Below are 19,733 nucleotides of genomic sequence, written 5' to 3'. Positions count from 1 at the left end.
AAAGGCAAAAGTTCAGTGTCTTGCAACAGCTGGTTTCTCTGCTTTCTCTCCTTATTAGCAAGTGGTATCTGAGCTTGAACTCCCACCGCTGGAGAAATGCCTCAGTTTAATCTTGATAATTTAAGAGTGTCTAAAATAGCCTCATAACTGATAAAGAGGATATAAGTATGTGTATAATATAAAATATGAAATGCTGTGGTGAGTTCAGAGGATGAGAAATGTGATGCTTGAATCCAATTCTTAGAGTTTCTCTATAAATTCTGAGAATATGGGTCTTAATACACTGAATGACTTTTATTTATTGAAAATCAATAGGTAAAAGTGCCTGCTAGATTTAAAAGGATGTTACCTAATAGACACTCAAGAATGTTAGTCTAATACAGCAGTAATGCAATAGATGGGCAGTGATAGAGTGAAAATATTGAATAAATGACGGCAAAGCATATTTAACTTTAAGTGGGAAAAAATTATGTCTGGTGGAGCTCACAGGCCCACCTCTGTTGTGGCTTTCCCAGTCTCAAATCTGCTGCTCTGATTTTGGAACTGCTCAGTAATTCATGGATATACAACGTTGACATGGCCAGTAGGATGTTTACATTTGAATAGGGTTCCACAGCTTAATGGGTGCTGTCAGGAAAGACAAGCAGGAAGGGGAAGGAGCAGTTAAGATAAGCCACATCTCCACAATTCTTGCTGAATTAAGCCAGCTCAGGGAAAAAAGCTCAGTAGTACATGCAGGCAAAAGAATCCCAGCTGGTTTTGTAAAGGAACACACAATGGGAGTGGTGGGAGTTGTCTTAAAGAGCTTGGACAGACTCACGACTGGGCTTCCTGGGTTACCCTTGGGGGGAGAGGATTTTAGATCCCTATCAGTGTTTACCTTAAAGACCTCTTTGTGGTAATCACTTTCTTACTAATGTTTAAATAATAGGAGGGAAAGTTGTTTTATCAGAGTATGTTATCAGGAGAACTGAAGGTTTACATTTTAGACTCCGTGAGGCTGTGCAGCCAGCCCTGTCTCCAACCCTGCTCCAGAAGCCAGGCTCCTTGGGATCACCACGAAGAAATACCTCCTCTGTTAAAGCCTTTGGGTGTGTTTGGAGATCTTTGGGACTTCAGGTATTCGATTATAGGTATTTTCCATCAAGAGAAATGAAAAAAAAGCACTATCCAAATAGTTGGGGAGAAAACAGAAAAAAAAAAGTGATTCGATTTTTTGTGGAAATCCCCTCTCAGCACACTAATTGCTTTGAATGATAAAGTGATACACTTACACAACAAATAGTTTACTGAGGTTGTCCAGCAATTGGTTACCACTCCACCAGCCCATATGCAAATAACAATACATCAAAATTATTACCTAAATATGCATGAATAGTGAGTTCCTTATAGCCTGTCAAGAGAAAAATATGCTGAGTATACAACTGCTGCATTAGAATATTAATGTAACGCTGGGTAGGAACTTTGGGAAATCTCATTAAAACACACCCAGGTTGTAGGCTAAAAAGCAAGTGTATTTCTTAATTTATTTGGTATGCAATCAGTTATCTGTATTTTCAATGTGACAAAATTAAGGTATGTTTCCCTGTGAGCTACATCCTGAAACAGTTGTGGTTTTTCTTTTTGGTTTATACATTGCAAGACGATGTCTGTTTAAAAAGCAGCTGGGGGTCTGGAGCACAAGTCTGATGAGGAGCGGCTGAGGGAGCTGGGGATGTTTAGCCTGGAGAAAAGAAGGCTCGGGGGACCTTGTTGCTCTCTACAACCAGCAGGACCAGAGGACATGAAGTCTTAAGCTGTGCCAGGGGAGGTTTAGGTTGGACATTAGGAAGCGTTTCCTCACAGAAAGGGTGATTAGGCATTGGAAGGGGCCGCCGAGGCAGGTGGTGGGGTCACCGTCCCTCGAGGTGTTTAAGGAAAGGGCGGGTGTGGCACTCAGTGCCACGGTCCGGCTGGCACGGTGGTGTTGGGCCGCAGCTTGGCCTCGATGGTCCCGGGGCTCCTGTCCCACCGAGCGGGTTCGCTGTTCCCGCTGTTCCCGCTGTTCCCGCTGTTCCCGCTGTTCCCTCATTCCCGGGGGGTCCCCGTCCCTCAGCCGCGCTCTGCGCACGCGCGCCGGGGTGACAGGGCGGCGCCGGGCACGTGCGCGAGCCCCGCCGAGGGGCCGCCGCCGCCGCCGCCAGCGGGGCGGGGAGGAGGGAGGGGCCCGGCCGAGCCGCCGCCGCCAGCCCGCTCTGCCCTGCCCTGCCCTGCCCTGCCCTGCCCCGCTCCAGCTCGAACGCGGCCCCGCCCGCCCGGCCATTGGCGCGGGAGGGACAGAGAGGGAGGGAGCGGGTGCGCGCCAGGCCCCGGCGTGTCGCAGCGAAGGCGTCCGGGCGGGCCCCGCTGCCGCGGCGGCACGTTCCGCGCGGGCCCCGAGCGGAGCCGCCGCTGCCATGGAGCGGGGGGGCGGCGGCGCCGCGCGGGGCTGAGCGCGCCCCTTCCCCATGAGACGGTGGCTGTGCTGGCTGGGCTGCTACACCTTGCTCCTGTGGGTGCTCCGGAGGACGATGTGGGCTGGCCCTGCCCGCTACCTGCGGAGCCCTTTATCCAGGTCCCTCTACGTGAATATGATGGGCAGCCACCGCCAGCCAGCCCCGGACGCCAGGGAGAACCACCAGGTACAGCCCCGGCGGCGGCCGGGCCACCCTGCCCGCCCCTGCCTCCCCTCAGCGCGGCGGGCGGGGGCGGCACAGGGACCCCCCCGCTCCCGGGGAGCCCCGCGGGACAGGGCCGGGGGTCCGGAGGGAGGGAGCGGCGGCGGGAGCGGAGCCCCCGGTGCGGGCTGAGGGGGCTCCGGGCCGGGCAGCGCAGACAAAGAGAGGGAACTGCTCGGCGCTCCGGTGAGAAAGTTGCCGTGTGCCCCCCGTGTGGGACGCGCCCCGGAGCCCGCCGGGGGGGCGCGGGGCGGGACCGGCGCTGAGGGCGGCGGCGGCTCGGGGAGAGCCCGGCGGGGGGAGCAGCGCCGGGTCCCGGCCCCGGCAACGCGGCGGGTCGGGGCCAGGGCTGCTCCCGAGGGAGGTGCGGCCCCGGTTTGTGGATGTACCCCCCGGTTTGTGGATGTACCCCCCGGTTTGTGGATGTACCCCCCGGTTTGTGGATGTACCCCCCGGTTTGTGGATGTACCCCCCGGTTTGTGGATGTACCCCCCGGTTTGTGGATGAACCCTCCGGTTTGTGGATGAACCCCCCGGTTTGTGGATGAACCCCCGGTGAGTGGATGAACCCCCGGGGTGTCCCGCTGTGAGAGGCTCCCGTGGAGTCTGCAGGTGGTGGTGCGGAGGGGGCTGGGTTTGTAATCACAGGGATGTTTGTCATCAGTACTGGTGCGTCCAGAGGAAAACAAACAAAGTAGGGAACTGCGAAGCTCACAGAGGCCTTGGAGCGGTAGGAGGTGGCAAGCTGGGAATGAGTTATTGCAATGTGATCCGACTGCAATAAAAGGTTAAGTGCTATATTGGGGCAGTGTAGGCACATGGGTCAGTGTCTTGTGGAGAAGTCAGGGGCTATGCCCTTACAATGCAGTGGTTGTGTGATAGATTTCATTTGGAATATGTTCAAACCCCTTCAGTTGCACAATGCAACTGAAAATCCGACAGGAGTTAGAGGGGCTAATAAAAACTTATTGGGGAAGGGAGATGGAAGCTTAATGTAGGTAAAATATGCAGAGCTGAGCTGTCGAAGAAGACACAGCATAAACACTTGAGGACTGCTGTACAAAGGGTTTATTATGGTTATGCACCATAATTCTTCAAGCTGACCCATTGCTGCAGGGTCTTAGTGCTCAGGGTGGGCATTGACATCCAGAATCTTGCCACTGAGAGGATTTACCACTGGGGTTTAATACATGTGTGGTTCATTCATTACATAAATACAAAGAAAAGCAGAATTTAGGTTTATGGAAAAAAAACTTCCTTCTGGTGAACAAAGAAAATCTGACTGAGTCTTTTGTGTTGTTAAAAATTACTAGGAAGACCAGTCAACCAAGGAAATGTGTTATGGAGATGATCATGTCATTCACAGGTAGATGGTCTGCAGTGGATAATCTCCATTTCTGTTTTACTGGATCAAGATTTCAAATGTAGTATTGATTTTTTTTAGTATGTTTAGTAAGACTTATGATTACTGAGTTTGTGGGGTTACTCATAAGTAAGGATTGCAGCTTGAGACCCCTGGAACTTTGCAGTTTTACTGACTTAATTAGTTTCATGCAAATTATCTAAAAGAACTTGTTCATCCTTCTGCTAATATTAGGCAAGAGTTGTGACGATTATAACTTTTATTATAACAAAAGTCTTAACAATCTGGAAAGATACGAAAGACTGAGACACTTTCTCTCATGAAACTAGTGGTCTTTCATATATTGTACATGGATGAAAACAAAAGCAGTTTGTGCTCTGAGGAGATAGTTCCAGAGTTAAGCTGTTTTTCACCATTTTTTTCGTTTGAAATTTGTGTTGGATTTACCTTTGTGGGTTGTTTTCTTCTTACGGTTTGCTATAATTTCTGTTATTTGTTAGTCTTGTATAGGTATTTGTCAATAACCTTATTGGCAGGATTAACCGTGGGGAATTGTAGAATCATTGAGTCCTTAAGGTTGGAAAAGAACTCCAAGATCATCAAGTTCAACCTTTCACTGAGTGCCACCATACCCACTAAACCATATCGAAATTAGAGGAGATCTGTGAATAAAGCCCAATTTCTGGAAACAAGGTTATTTTAGTTGTCACCATCATCCTTCTGCCAGTGCTTATGTCAATATTTAGAAGTCTTAAAGATCAGAATTGCAGGACTGTTGTTTTTCAGTGGAACTACAGGTGGCAGTTCAGTGCAGAACCCCAAGGTGTATGAACAAAGCTTTGATAGTTGAGTGTTTTCTTCTGGATTGGAAATGGCAGCACATTGCAAAAGGCAAATCGTCTGAGCCACACCAAACCTGTCCAGTGTAGTGAGGGAGCAGCCTCATGAGTGCACCTGACACACCTCCCAGCCTGCTCTGCAGCTCCTTGGGGTTGTTTGCTCCTGCCAGGCTCTTGACATTTGCTTCTGAAGATGAATGGACAAAGTAACCAGGAGGCTGCTTTAGTGGTTTCTCATGACCCACTAAGGATTCCTTCTGGGAATCCCTGGACGGTGCTGATTCATTTAACTGGTGCTGCGCTGCAGGGAGAAAACACCTAAAGTGGTAAATCAGCACTCTGGGGGATCCCTGTGCCAGGTTCCATCATGTGGGACAGACTTGCTCAAAATCTGTTTTTTAGGGGAAAGGATCACTCACTTGTGCTCCCTACAAGTGTGTAAACCTGCACTAAGTGAACTTTCCTCTCCCAACAAAGCAAACAGATGTGAAGGGATCAGGATATGAGCACTTGTTTTCATAGTGTCTTAGGTGTGAAATCTTCAGGGAGTTCCCCCAGCTGATTGTTTCTGCCCTTCCATGTGTACTTTTTACAAGGTTCTATTCAAACTCTCCCTTTCTCTTTAGGATACTCACAACTGCCTATGTGCACAATGAACTCATGCAGCCACATTAAGGAACATTATTGCAAGATCCAAGGGGGAGATAAGATGGTGTTGGCTGTAGGGAATAATTCTTGATTGTAATAAAAGAGACACAATGGCATTCTGTGAGAAGGACTGACAATAACTCCACATAAGTGTAGGAGAGTGAGAAATAATAGTGCCCTTCCTAATTAAAATTGCTTTTGAAACTTTAATAACTTTTGAATAGCAAGTTGAGGGGGCTTTAAGCTTGACACTGGAACCTAGCAATGAGCAGCCTTTTGAATTTTATTATCAGTGCTGACATTCCAGAACGTTGCAGCATGGGAGGGATTTGCTGGAGGTACAAAAGGTGACCGTGAGGGTCCTAAAATGTCAGAATTTCTGCAGGTTTGCCTTGTTTTGCAAGGTTTTAAAGAAGGAGTTTCATAGATAAAACTGTTTGAAAGACTTGTGGATCTGCTTGTTGGCACTGGTAAGTGCAAAAACATAGTTCAGCTGTAAGACAGACAAGCGGTGGTCTAATGTACATATTGGATTCTTTGTCTTCTTTCTTTCCTTGAAAAATATTGGAAGGGCACTTGCTGATCTCTCTTCAGAGGATGGCTAGGGAAAAGTCCCACTTCATACTATTTTATTGGAGTGATGCTGTTCCCTAGAGGAGCTGTATTTTCTTTCTAGGGAATTTATTTTATAGATGTCTTCAAAGTACAGGGTAACGATTAAGACAAAAATTAAAAGCAGTATTTCTTAGCAAGTAATTGGTTCCTTGCTTTGTTACAATTCTACATGAATTTAATCCTGAAGTTTGTTGAAAAATCTGTAGCAAAAACTACACTTTTATATTTAGGAAAATTGATAGTAGCTTTCCATGTATTAATTTTAACTAGTTCTGGTTTTATCTTGCTGAACCTTTTAATGATGCTTTATCTCTTTCTCTAGTGGTATGTCTGCAACACAGAACAGTTGTCTGAATCCCTTCAGCCCATTTTTGTCCAGAGTCACCTTGACCAAGGAACACAGATCTTCTTAAACAACAGCATTGAGAAGTCAGGCTGGCTGTTTATCCAGCTCTATCACTCTTTTGTGTCCTCCAGTTTTAGCCTTTTTATGTCTAGAACATCTATCAATGGGTAAGTGAAAAGTTAATCTTGGGTAAACTAAATACAGTTTGGATTTAGAGTTTTCAAGTGTTCAGCCCTACCCCTTGATCTGTCAGCTTTCCAACGTGTGCAGTTTACCCTTTGTGGTGTCTCAGATGTGAAATGCCCTCTGTGCTCTTCATGCCCAGCCCTCTTAACTGATGAACACCATTTCCAGGGGGGCACAGGGGAGGTAACTGCAATTAATAAAAGACAGAGGACTCTAATTGTATCTTACAACAATTACTTGTATTAATTTCCTTCTAACTAAGAGAGTGGTTGTTCTCTCTGTGTCTCTTGCCTCTGCTTTCTTCCCTCCCCACCTTGCCCTTTCCCTGCTGCCGTGTTGTGTCAGCTGCTGTTGGGATAGTCCTTGGTGGTGGCTGTATCCACTCAGTTCTGGATTGCACCTGACAGCTCTTTTTCCTGGAGAGTGTGTGCGTGCCCACTGCGAGTCATGGCAGATTTGTGAACAGTGCAGAGCTGACCAAGTGTTGAGTCTGGTGACATTAATGTGGAGTTCTGTCCTTTCTCTGGTTCTGTAAAACAGTTCCACCTGAGTTTGTGTGTAAGCTGGACTGGAACAGGTAACCTCTGATGTAGCACATTTGACTGATGGAACATCAGGAACGCAGGAAAACATAAGTTGATAAAACAATATTCTCTTATTCTGATTGCATCTCTTGTGGCTGCAGGGGAGTTCAGCTGTTCATGGGTGATTTAGGATTTCTTCCCAAGAAGGCAGTGCCTTTTTTTGCTCACGTCACCCCACTCAGACACGCGTTTCACAGCTTATCTGTTATGAAGAACGCATTTTGTTACATTTAGGCAATTTCTCCACCATCCTCACCTCTGCACCTACTGCATGCTTCTGCACAGCCTGATATGATAGGAGCTGTCTGCTAAGGCTAAAAAATAGACTTTTTCCTTATTTTCTACCCAGATGACTTTATGAGCTTCCCTGTGGTGTTCTTAGTTATGTGTAGCTGTATATAAAGGTTCCTTTGGTCTCTTCTTTTCTCTTCCTTTTTTTTTTTTTTTCAAAGGCTCTTCAGGGCTTTGAATAACACCTCATAATGCTGTTAGGAATAATAGCTATGAGCCAATTATACAGTGTGGACTGACACAAGTGTGCTGCAAGGGGGCTCTCCTTAAATTGGATGTGGTCTGTTTATTTTTATAGATTTGATATCCTCTTTTAGTTTCTTCAATATGACTTTGCATACTCTAACCTTTTTCTTTGCTTTTTAGTATAGTCAGTCTTTCCTACGCCATCTCCTTTTCACGATTTTAATTCTTTGATTTCTTCATATCTTTGTTTACCTTTTTTCTGTTTGCTTTTTTTCCCCTGTTCATTGTCTTTAACCTGCTAACCAACAGTAGTTTAAAGGATAGTATTTATCTACCTGCAGTCTATTACTGACCAGTTCTTTTTTCTCTCCTTGTTCTTGTAACTGTTTCATCATCTGAATTCTGCTCTGACAGCTGAAAGGTGTCACTGTGGAGTCTTCAAACAGTTGTGGGCGGGGATGTCATTGACTTGATCCATAAGGAATCCAACTGTCACCTCTACCCAATTCCTTAATGAGTTGCCTATTTTCTATTCCATGGCTTTTCATGTTGATCTGCAGATAGCAGCAAATCCATTGTAGAATAGAATTAAAAAAACCCTCTTTTGCCCCTCCAGCAGTGTTACCCCCATCCTTTCTTTAAGTTTGTTCCCTGGCTTCCCTCCTAGTTCCACATCCTATGCCTTATTCATTGTGCATAATCCTGTGTCTGCAGCCATTTTATTTCCTCTGTTACTTCTCTTTTTTTTTTAAGGTTGGTGGCAGAGATTCAAAACTGCAAATGTAACAAATAAGGTTCAGCCTTTATCTTTCCTTCTCTTTCTCCCCCCTTCCTCTTTTTTCAAATATTATCATTTTCTTGAGCTTCACCCCATGAGCTCTTCCTTACTTAATCAAATTCCCCCTGAAGTCTTAACCACTGTAACTGCATGTGGCTGAGTGTTTGATCTCTGACAAGTGCAAGGCAAGTTGAACTGGATTTAAAATTTATCTGAGCAGTGACCTTGTCTACTATTATGTTTGACTGTTTCCTGCCAAAGCACGTTGTAAATTCCTTCGTTGTCTGTCCTGTTAAAGTTTGTACAAAATCGGTCATTTCTCATTTTTCACATTTCAGGCTGCTGGGAAGGGGCTCAATGTTTGTGTTCTCCCCAGAACAATTTCAAAGACTGCTTAAAATAAATCCCGAATGGAAATCCCACAGACTGCTTGATTTAGGGGCTGGGGATGGAGAAGTCACTAAAGTCATGAGTCCTCACTTTGAAGAAATCTATGCCACTGAACTGTCTGAAACAATGATATGGCAGCTTCAGAAGAAGAAATACAGGTATGGCACCAAACACTTCCTACATCCTTTATATCAGACATTACAGCAAAGTGATCTATCTGTGATATTTAATGAATGTTCAGTATTTTCAGTCAGTTCCTTTACTGATTGCTATAGAAAAGGTTAATCTGTACAAAAGCAGGAAAACAAACACATCTGATGTTCCCTCTGACCAGTGGTGTTTTTCGTCTCCTTTATTACCTGATGATTGTAAGGCAGTATAAAGGTTCACAGGGCTGGATATTTTAGCCATGCTGATCACTGATTTAGTTTTCTTTTCCAAAAGACCAGAAGGGATCCTGTCTGTCTCTTCTCATTGCCTGAGTGGCTGACCTTACCTGCAGAACCAGCACATCCACGGGGAATTTTTGTCTTCAGTGGTTCTCTCTGAACTCAGCTCGTTTTTAACAGACCACATCTCTTTTTCTTTCCCTTTTTAGGGTGCTTGGTGTAAATGAATGGCAAAACACAGGATTTCAGTATGATGTTATCAGCTGTTTGAATTTGCTGGACCGCTGTGATCAACCACTGACTCTATTAAAGGATATTAGAAGTGTAGTGGAGCCAACCAAAGGCAGAGTCATTCTAGCACTGGTTCTGCCATTTCACCCCTATGTGGAAAATGGTAAGTACACAGATTAACAGTTATTTAGGCAGGTAGAGAAAACCTCTGTAGGATATAGCATTCCAAATTAAATGTTTAATAAATGACATGCTCCTATTTGATTTTTTTGCAAATAACTTGTACAGGGCATACTCAGAAGTATGAAATCATAGGTAAATAGGCCACATGATGTAAGCTGCTTACTTAATTCACCAGCATATATTGTTGGCACCAACGAAAAGCTCAAATGCTGAAGTCACAGATCCTGTTCTGCAAGTTGCCACACTGGAGTAACGTGGGAAAACTGCTCTCTGATTAGGGCCCTTCAGCTCTAGGTAACCCCAGTTCTCTCGTGTGACCCACTGAGCAAAACTATCAGAACTGTCTAATGCTGAATAAAACAGCTCAGCTCAAACTGTTTCAAGTGTTCCAGGTGAATCCCACCTAAAAATTCACAGGGAGAGAACGTTCACTTTCCAACATGAGCTCTCCAAGTAAAATATAGACCCCTCCTAATACAAAGTGTCGACCACTGTTAATGTTCTGTTAATTTATATTGTCCTAGTAACAGGCATAAAAGAGTAAAATTCAGTGCCAAGACTCCATTATTTCCCCTAATTGCATTTTAAAGAAATACATGAGAGATTTTCAAATTAACCTCTCCTTGTGATTTACCTTCAAAAGAGAAACTCTTCTTTACATGTCTCTGATGGTGGATTCTGGTGGAGGCACCCTAAAGGTGGTTTGAATTCCAGAAGGCTGGTGTTCATCAGTCATTGTTTGGATTCTGGTTCTTCTTGAGTATTAAGACTTGTCTGTGGAAAGGCATGGATGCCCAGAAAATACAGAACTAATAACGTTCTGGCAATCACAAATATGCATCAAACTGAATCTGGTGTTCTCTTTTTATGTGTCAGGGGGATTTTGGTGGGAGATAGGAGACAAAAGGTTTTAAGTATAAAAAAATAATACCATCAGATTAAGAAATACTGTATGAAGAATACTATAATATTTAAGCTTATAGTTTTGTAACTATTCTGAAAAGCAGTGTCTTAAATTGGATTGAGGGGTTCCCTTATGCACATGTACAGTATTTCAACAATATTTGGTCACAACCTGTTGTTCCTGTCACGTGGAACAACATGACTTCCTCCTGTAGAAATCCTTTAAAACTCTAAATACCAGCAGTGTCTTTCTAGTGTGTCACTGGCATATTAGAAGCAGAAACTGAAAAATACTTCGGGTGGCTGTTTTGTTTCTGTGCCTTCAAAGCCTCAAAACACAAGAGTGTTTTGCAATCACTCCTGCACCTTCTTCTGTGCACGTTGTTGGGTAACCCTGTGGCAGACCATGCACAATTCCCTGGCTCCACAGGGAGTGTTCAGGAAGAAACTGTTCCAAGTCCCCTTGTATTGTACACTGGGAGGAGAATAGTGGTAAAATTTATAAATCCCAGGGGACTGGAAACCTGTTCTGTGGTTGTTGAACTTAGGCATTCCTACTTGTTGAAAGCTGAAATACTGTTGTAAGGTGTTTTGTAAACCCAAGTCGTAATTTTATTCGTGGTGGTGACTTGTAGCAGATTAGTCACCTTGCTTGAGGCAGTTTTATTCCCATAATATGTTCTGAAAGTTAAAGACATGCTCAGTTTGTCTGTTTGCCATCTATTGTGGATGTGGACCCATATACACAATGCAAGTTAGCACAGACAAAAGTGACTGTCATTCCACAGATGCTTTCCCACTTAAAATCTGTTTAACTGTAGCCTGAAGAAACAAGACACTGAACTGCCAAACTGTCTTCATGATGTACAAAACAACTGTAGAATTTCAGTATTTTCACTCAGCTGTTTCACTGGATGCATTTTAAAAAATTATAGATATGTACATATGCTTTATATTTAACGAAATTATACCTGGAACATTCAAAGAGGAGAGCATTTCATGGCTCGAGTAACTTCTTGTAGCAGCTAATTAAAACCAGCTTGGACCCACATAGAGAACTGTGAATTTTGTGGAGGGAGAACAAATGGAGAAGAGTTGGGGGCAGGCAAGGTGTTTGATCAGTGTAAAGAATCTGTTCCTAGAAATGGAGAAATGATTTAAATCAAAACGAGATATTGGGGTTATTACACGTGGTGCAATGGGATGGTAATGGTGGAAACTGTCTGTGTGAATCACATAAAACTTGCTTTAATAGAACAAAGCAAGGTGGAGGAGGAAGTAAAACACAGATCTGGGCTTACTGTTTCTGGAATTACAGTGACACCTAGAGTCCAGAGTAGCTTCACTGTAAATTCTGTGCCTTCTCAGCTTTATTTTCAACGTGCAGAACAGCAGTCATGCAATTATTGCACATGTCTAAATTTGCCAAGAAAGCCTGGGGAGTCAGAAGGTGTTAGACCAGTCACATGAGAACAGTTACTACAGCTTTATAGTTTTGACAGGTATCTCAGAGGGTCATGTAAGAATCCTTAGTATTTCCTAATACAGACATAATATTTACATGAAAAGTCATTACTAGATAATACATGAGTGGACTGGTTGAAGTTTCTCTAAAATAAAATGTCAAAGATCCCACATTTCAGAACAGTGAACACTACCAGCCTGGGAGTGTGGAATTTTCTTCTTGAACACATCAATGTCCTTGTGATTGATTGACAGGGATGAGAAGGCAAAGGCGTGTTTTCCATCCTCCTGAAACATTTGCTGTTAAATGGAGCTGGAAACACCCAGTGCTGTGGGAGATGGATCCTTGCTTTGTCTCACTTGTCAGTTCTCATCTCGCTGAAGTGAGAAATGCCATTTCATTTGTTAAACAAAGCCTTGCTTTATTTAAACTATGGTAAAAGATGCAGCTGTTCTTTAGTAGGGAGGATGCCTGATCATATCAGATATCTTGTAGAAGTGCTGATTTTGTAGATTGGCTGGGTGGCAACTGCTAAAGAAGAAAAGGTACTGTAAAAAAGGAAAAAATTATCCTGCCTTTCACTGGGTAATACAGTTCTGATTTGTGCTTGTGTCCGTGTTGAACAGGCACAGAAAGGCAAAACTTGGTGCTCCAGGTAATTCTGACTTTGAATGATGGGGCTGGAAGAAGGGGATTTTTTGTTCAGCAAGTGAATTTTAGTATTATTTAATTATACCATTTCACAGTGACCAGTACTTTCCTTTCCTAGAGAGCCTAGGAAGAAACTCCCATCCCAAATGAGCTTTGCCACGATAGTACATGTGTTTATATAGTCATTTTTTTCTGCTTGCCTGTCTAATACACAGGATTTACTCTGTTTAAGCTCTTGTTAGGCCTCTGCAGCTGTTGGTCTGTCTATTTTACATCAGTAACTATCACATTAACAGGACTACACCCAGAATTCACCTATGAAACGAGAATTTCACCTATGAAACAAGTTTATTTTCTGTTGCTGTCAATTATCATACATCTTTCACAAATGCTCAATTCATGTCAAAGGAATACATACAAGTTTATGTAAAAAGGAAAAAAAAAGACATAAAATTAAATCTAAACTGAAAAAGGAAATTTTTCATAAGCATCAGCAGTTGTCTCATGAGAGAGGGACCGTTTTCCCACAGTTCTCATTCCTGCAGCACGGACAGTGGAATCTGTAACACAGGGATCATGCACAGTGCCCTTGGGTTTGGTGAGCTGTTCAGAAAATCCTCCTGAGGAAACCTTGCAGGGCAGAGCCCTTCACCTCCCTTTAAAGCAAAGGAGATCTGAGAAAAAGCTTCACTTCTTCAGCTGCCCCTTTGCTTGCACGGCAGACACCGAACAGGCCTGAAGTGCTGCACGTGCTCATCTGTTCTGGTAAACAGTGTCATCTTCCAGGCCATCCTGAAGGAAAAATGCAGAAGGATTTTCTGACTGATGTGAATTCTTTTTCATATAAAGGCAGAAGTTATTTTTTGAGGCGAAGTCCATCTTGGCAAAATACAAATTAATGGAAGTTTCATTTTTAAATGTCCATGCGTATATTTTATAAATTATATAGTATCATATATATATATGTATATATAATTGTATATGTGTGGTCATTTAGAATGATTTATAGTGTCTTTGACTGTTGTGCAGAATTCTTTTTTAAGACCTTTATCAACTTTAAAAAAGAAAAGTCTATTTCCAGAGGATATATAAAGGGTATACTCTTAAAAAATCTTGGTTCCCCATAAATTTTGGTATGGGTGGGTAGATACTTACAGGCTGTTGGCAGTGCTCAGCAAACCTGTGCTTTTGAAGTTCTTGGGCAATTGCTTGAAAAACTTTTCGTCCACTATTTATTTTCTGCAAATTATTAAAAGCATTTTAGATTATTGCAACGTTTTAAGTTGTGGGAAACATCTTCTTCTAGCTTTGATAATTCTGCATTTTTACCTGACTATGTCTTTTGGAGCATTACTAAATAACACTCTAAAAGCACATGGTTTGGCAGGCAGAAGAGTTATGAATTACATTGCTATTGCATTACTTAACATACATAAGGAAAGGAAAGATATGTAAGAAAACATAACTTATTTAATGGGTATTTAAATGTATGGCTTTGGGTTTATTATTCAAGGATACATTGGGGCATATATTCTTAATAGAATTGTTTTAAATACTTCTTTAAATGGATTGTTTAAAGAAACAAAAAATTATTAGCAACATCTGTTATTTTCAGAAGCTTGAACAAAATTTACTTAAAACCTGTGTGTGGCCTTTACACACATTAACTTTATCCTGTATCCAGTGTGTTAAAAATGAATCAACTAATTAGTTAAAATCAGTTAAATATAAGCTCATAACTCGTTTTGTGCAAATCTAAAGTGAAGCCTCGACAGCTTTGAATGTCTCTTTAACGGAATCATCAATTAATCACAAATTTGATGCCCAGTATACTTTAAAAAGACAGAAAGAAGCAGCTCTGAATGACAGACAGGGCAAAGGAAGTGGTAACATACACAGTTCTCTGGTCTTCCACTTTTCTTTAGCAGCTTTGGTTTTAACTGGAGGGAAAATAAAAACCAATTAAAACAGAAGAAGGGAAGCAAGCAGAACAAGTGTCAGTTTGTAGATAAGTCATTCATTAGATCAGTTTGTGTCATTGTAAAAATCAGGCATTTTTGCATGTGTGAAGCCTTTTTCAGCTTCTGGTAGTGGATACTGCAACTATTTTTGCTTTGAGTACAGTGGGACCTGCCTGAGACACAACTTTATTTTGACAGGAAATTTGAATTTTTTTCCTTTTACTGGAAATTAATCCAGAGAGTTGATGACTTAAGATGGAAATTCCTAGTTTTGCTTTTTGAGTGTGTTGGGTAATTGTAACTTCAGAATACCTTTTCTTTTAGACACTTCCCTGAAAAAAGAAAATGTGGTTGCTGTTGAGTCCAGGTCTGTGCCACACAAGAGTTCCTAAACGTGTGCAGCACATGAGCTTCAACCAGCCACCTCTTTAAAACAACCATAAGAGTTATGAAATCTGGGAAGGTGTTTTTAATCTCCTTATGGAGAGGTTAAAACTGCACAGATTTCCAAAATGAACATCAGAAATGCCCTTCTGAGCCTACCTTGTAGACCGCAAAGAACGTGAACACAGCAGAGCTGTACACGAACAGCAGGGCTGAGATGATGATCATGGAGGTGAAGGCAACTTTCCCACTGCTCTGCTGCTCTCCTGCTCCATTATTAAAAGTGAGTGTTAGAATAAAGGACAGTTCTTCTGATTCACATCATTTTCTTAAGGTTCTGCATTCCACCCCCCTTCCTCTGAGCAATTAAAAAACCTGATACTCATCAGTATTTTTCTGGGTCATTTTCGGTCTAAATTCCTCAGTGAGATCATTTTCCTTTTTGTTTCCCCAGATGTTTGCAATGGAGACCTGTTAGTTTTGGTTATGAACCCTTTCTAATAGGGGTAGAGAGAGAATGGAATCCAGTTTTCTGCTCTTGTAGAGGTACCTCTGAGTAAAGCTCACAGACTTCTGTTCTGGAACTGAGTTAGATAGGGGGAGAAATACAGAAATAATCCAGCTAGGTGTTTCCTTTTTATTTTTTTCTTTCTGTATTTTAGCATGTCAAAGGTTTAGAACTGAAACCTTTGTCTCGGGTTGGCACAGTGAACCCCGGGGTCAGACCCTGGTTTCTGCTGCACGTATGGCTGCTAAAAATGTGTTTCTGTACTTCCCATTTTTTCTGTTGATACTTCCCTTCTGATTTTCATTAAAGCCTTTATGTAAGAGGCTGTAGAGTATGGTTAGGCAGCAGCAGTACAAAACTTCTTTCTTTTGTGGAGTTCTAGTCATTTGCATCCTGTGACAGAACAGTCTAATTAGCAAACGAGGCTGAGATGCTTATTAGTAGAATGGTTTTCCTATTAACATTTCAATGTAGTCACACTACTCTTAACGGGTTTGTTGGTATTTCCATCTTAAATGTCATTCTTGAAAGTAGAAATAGAGTGTTTAGAAAAGGTAATTTCTTCTAAGAAGCTTCGTTAAGAAGGAATGAACAACTGACCTGTTTTCATCAGTACTGTTCCATCTCCTGTTTGTTTGGAACGGGGTGAAAGTGAATCTGAGAAGGCAATTCCACAGATATAAACAGCACTGTCTTCTACAGTCAGGTTTTTGATCTCAAGTGAAGTGCTACTCTCTGATAAACGTACTTTGTACTTCTGCTGGTCTGTGCATCCAGGAGTGCACAAATCCTGATGTGTGTTGGTTAAAAAGCGAAACCACAGAACTTCAGGTGGGGACTGGGAGCATCCAGAGGCAGAGAAAGCACAGGTTAGGACCACAGTGTCCATGGAGGAATCAGCTTCCTGAACTCTGGGTTGTGTTACAGTGACTTGGCAGTTGTCTGCAACACCTGTTGAGAGGGAGCAATTGGTGATGTGAGGGACAGTTAAAAAGCAAGGTACAATCTGCAGTACAGAGCATTTCTGCAGGGCTTTCTCTCTCCACTGTTCCTGATCTGAGTCAAGCAAGGCAACCTGATGGCAGGCAGGGGAAATGTCATAAATTGAGGCATTTATAATTTAGCAACTCCATAACATTGATTAGAATTCACAGTAGTTCCTAGATATTCTTCCACTTCATCACATATATTGACTCTGGATTTCTAAGGATAATAATAGTACTTGTTAGTTCTGACATTTAAAGATGTGTGCAGAGAAAACAGGAAGGTTAATCAGAGAATTCTAATTAAGGAACTGAAAGGTAAGGTTTAATATGACTGGTCTGGGAGATTTTTGTTATAAGTCCTTATTGAAATCCATAATGTAAATACTGTTTCAGTATATTTAAATTTTATTCAAATAAATGACATAGTTATTTGAACTATGGAATTAAGATTATTGCACTGAAAATGAAGGTAGTAGCTTCACAGCATCCTTTTCTACATCCCAAAAAAAACAACTTAGAAGAAAAATAAACTGAAGTCTCTCATTGCTGTTCACACACAATTTATAAGCCTGTCCATGGTGAGCAGTCAGCATTGGCCCTTCGTCATTTTGCTCACCAAATCCAGGCAGATTCAGTGTCTATGACTTGTACAGGAATAAAATGAAACTCTCATTCTTTGTCAGGTCAACATCAGAGCCATTCCCCAGCAATCTGCAGATTGTAGTAATGTAAGTTGTGGGTGTCCTTGCACCCTGTGTGGTGCAAGGCAGCACCTTGTGCTTCTGCAGTTGATCCCCTCCCCTCTTCCACCTTACCCAGGGGCTCTGGTGGCCTCAGGTCCTGTAGGCACTGCCTGCTGAGCTCCCCAAACCCTCCTCCCAAACCAGCACAGTTGCACTGAGCTCAGGCTGCTGCTGGAGCGTTCTGAGCAGGGAAGGGCAGTAAGGTTTGACTCAGAAATCGCAGCTTACCTGAGCATTTCAGAGTTTTGGAAGAAAAGGCGTTTGCCAGCAGTTGTTTACCTTGGAGGTTGTGTGAAGATAGTAGAAATTAACTTGATTCACAGAGGAACTTTTCACTGCTCTTATTTTATAGCTCTGTTGCAAATCATCACCACAAAATTCTCAGTCTTGTTTAACTGCTGTTACACGAGAAAATGTAAGAAATTTAAAAGAGGTCTTACCAGCACTGTACAGAATCCAGTCAAACGCCAGCACTAGCACATTTTTTAGTTTGTTGAAAGGTGCCATTTCTTGTATCTCTCTGGAAATGATTCTGCTTGAAGGAAGAGGAACTTAGGAAATGTTTGGAGTTGCAGAACTGTCTGAATCACAAGATGTAGAACTTCCTGTTTAGAAGGGTGTTTACTACTGCATTTAGCAGACTGGTTAAAAGTCCAGAACAAACCAGAAAGCTTTTGGGTTTTGTGCATGACACTGCTTGGAAAACGAGGGAAGAATTTTAAATTTTGAACTTCAGAGAGTCGTACCTATAATCCTTCAGATTGTTTCATTGGGTATAACCGATAGCTTGTTCTCCAGCACGGTGCAAGGTGCTTGGTATTTTTATAGCTGTGACCCTCAGCAGCCCCTACCGTGTCAGCTGGTAGGTGGCCACTGGAGGCACCAAGATTCTGTAGCCATCCACTGTCATGTGGAGGAAGCTTCTCAGCCAGTCATCCTTTTCAGCTTGCTGATTCTGTTTACTGTAATTACCTGCAGCCATCTTTGGCCAGACAGTGGGCATAAAGAATGTCATAGAGGTGGAAAATAGCATTATTAAATTGTCTATCCATGTCTGCTGAACACCAGCCTTGGTAGTGGAAGGTACCTTTTAGCCACTCTTGGAACTGTTAAAGATTTAACAAAAGATAACCTTGAGAAGCTGCTGCTTTTGTACACCAGGAAAAAACTTGAACTGGTCTTGCAACGGGTCTACAAGTGGCTTGTCAGCCTCCTGTGTGGAGTGGCATGGAACATAATCAGTGTAATTATGCTTTCTGTAAGAAAACACAGCGCTGTAAAGTTTGCTTTATGACTGAAACAAAACTGTTCTGTTTCCTCAGTAGGTGGCAAGTGGGAAAAGCCCTCAGAAGTTTTGGAAATCAAAGGGCAGACTTGGGAAGAGCAGGTGAACAGCCTGCCAGAAGTTTTCAGCAAAGCTGGTTTTGCCATCGAGGCTTTCACCAGACTGCCATACCTGTGTGAGGGGGACATGTACAATGACTACTACGTGCTGGACGACGCTGTCTTCGTCCTCAAGCCAGTGTAAGGTGTCTGAAGGAAACCCCCAGAATCTAACCCGAGGAACAGCAGCCTCTGAAAGAGGGTTTTGATTTATGGTTACTTAAAGGGAGGGAATTTTTGGGATTGCCGTGCTAAATAAATACCGTGTAAGAAATTTAAAGGCCAAAATACTAATGTATTTCTTTGTAGTGTGATTAGGGGGGGGGAAAAAAAAAGGTTGTTTTTTAAACAGACTCCTCCATTGAGAATTTCTTTTTTACCTGCTCTTAAACCAACAATGCATTCTGCAATCCAGCAGCAATGGGGGATATTTTTTTATATTTACCTGCAACAGGGATCAGATCCAAACAAAAGCAATATTCCTCATAATGGTGAAACTGATACAGTGTGAACTGTTAAAGAAATCGAGCAAAATCTGGCAATAAACTTATCCATTCAGTTCAAGCCTTGTTGAATAAAAACTGTTAAAATGGATATTCTTCCATGCTAAGTTACTTTCTTACTGTCGTTCTTCACGTTTTTAATCATGCTAATAAACTTTTTTGAGATGACTTTTGCATTAACTTTTGTGTTCTTTTTTGTAACCATAGCCACACTTACCTGCAGCAACTGCTCTTTGTGTTGAGAATCAAGTTTTCAGCAGCAGCCCCACCTTGCATTTGTGTAAACAGCATTTGATTATTGTTTGAAGGGATAACAGTCCACAAAAAATGTCTCACTTTTGGTTGGGTTTCCTTCATGTTCCTCTCCAAGCCTCATGAATTCTCACTGCTTTTGCATGTGCCATCTCCCAGCTAAAGGGGTTATGGTAGGACTTGCCAAAACTGCACTTTAAAAGGGTGGGTGTAATGACAAACTCTCTGAGCAAGTTGTTCCCAAATGTTTTCAGCTCTAAAAACTTGCAG

The 19,733-nt window shown here is 42.4% G+C and overlaps 2 protein-coding genes across 4 annotated transcripts; one reads left to right on the top strand and one right to left on the bottom strand.

Moving 5' to 3' along the window:
- Positions 1-2,207: 2,207 nt before the first annotated feature.
- On the top strand, positions 2,208-19,379 carry METTL9 (methyltransferase like 9). 3 transcript variants are annotated; one of them, XM_050317190.1, is made up of 5 exons: positions 2,208-2,660; positions 6,483-6,673; positions 8,870-9,079; positions 9,520-9,704; positions 18,651-19,379. In XM_050317190.1, the coding sequence occupies exons 1-5, from the start codon at positions 2,487-2,489 to the stop codon at positions 18,851-18,853; spliced, it is 963 nt and encodes a 320-aa protein (XP_050173147.1). In that variant the 5' UTR covers positions 2,208-2,486; the 3' UTR covers positions 18,854-19,379. The 3 variants fall into 3 exon arrangements, with proteins under 3 accessions (XP_050173147.1, XP_050173146.1, XP_050173148.1); XM_050317189.1 differs by having other exon boundaries at positions 18,648-19,379; XM_050317191.1 differs by lacking the exon at positions 2,208-2,660 and adding an exon at positions 2,893-3,231 and having other exon boundaries at positions 18,648-19,379.
- IGSF6 (immunoglobulin superfamily member 6) lies at positions 13,079-17,898 on the bottom strand. The gene is made up of 6 exons (XM_050317194.1): positions 17,766-17,898; positions 16,197-16,547; positions 15,248-15,354; positions 14,639-14,683; positions 13,899-13,982; positions 13,079-13,535 (listed from the first exon to the last, which is right to left on the bottom strand). The coding sequence occupies exons 1-6, from the start codon at positions 17,830-17,832 to the stop codon at positions 13,497-13,499; spliced, it is 693 nt and encodes a 230-aa protein (XP_050173151.1). The 5' UTR covers positions 17,833-17,898; the 3' UTR covers positions 13,079-13,496.
- Positions 19,380-19,733: the final 354 nt, after the last annotated feature.

Source organism: Myiozetetes cayanensis, unplaced genomic scaffold, assembly GCF_022539395.1.
Source record: "Myiozetetes cayanensis isolate MyiCay16 unplaced genomic scaffold, myiCay2020 scf20-37, whole genome shotgun sequence".
Classification (NCBI taxonomy): Eukaryota; Metazoa; Chordata; class Aves; order Passeriformes; family Tyrannidae; genus Myiozetetes; species Myiozetetes cayanensis.
The sequence above is the reverse complement of the archived record's forward strand: the minus strand, read 5'-3'. Positions and strand labels throughout refer to the sequence as shown.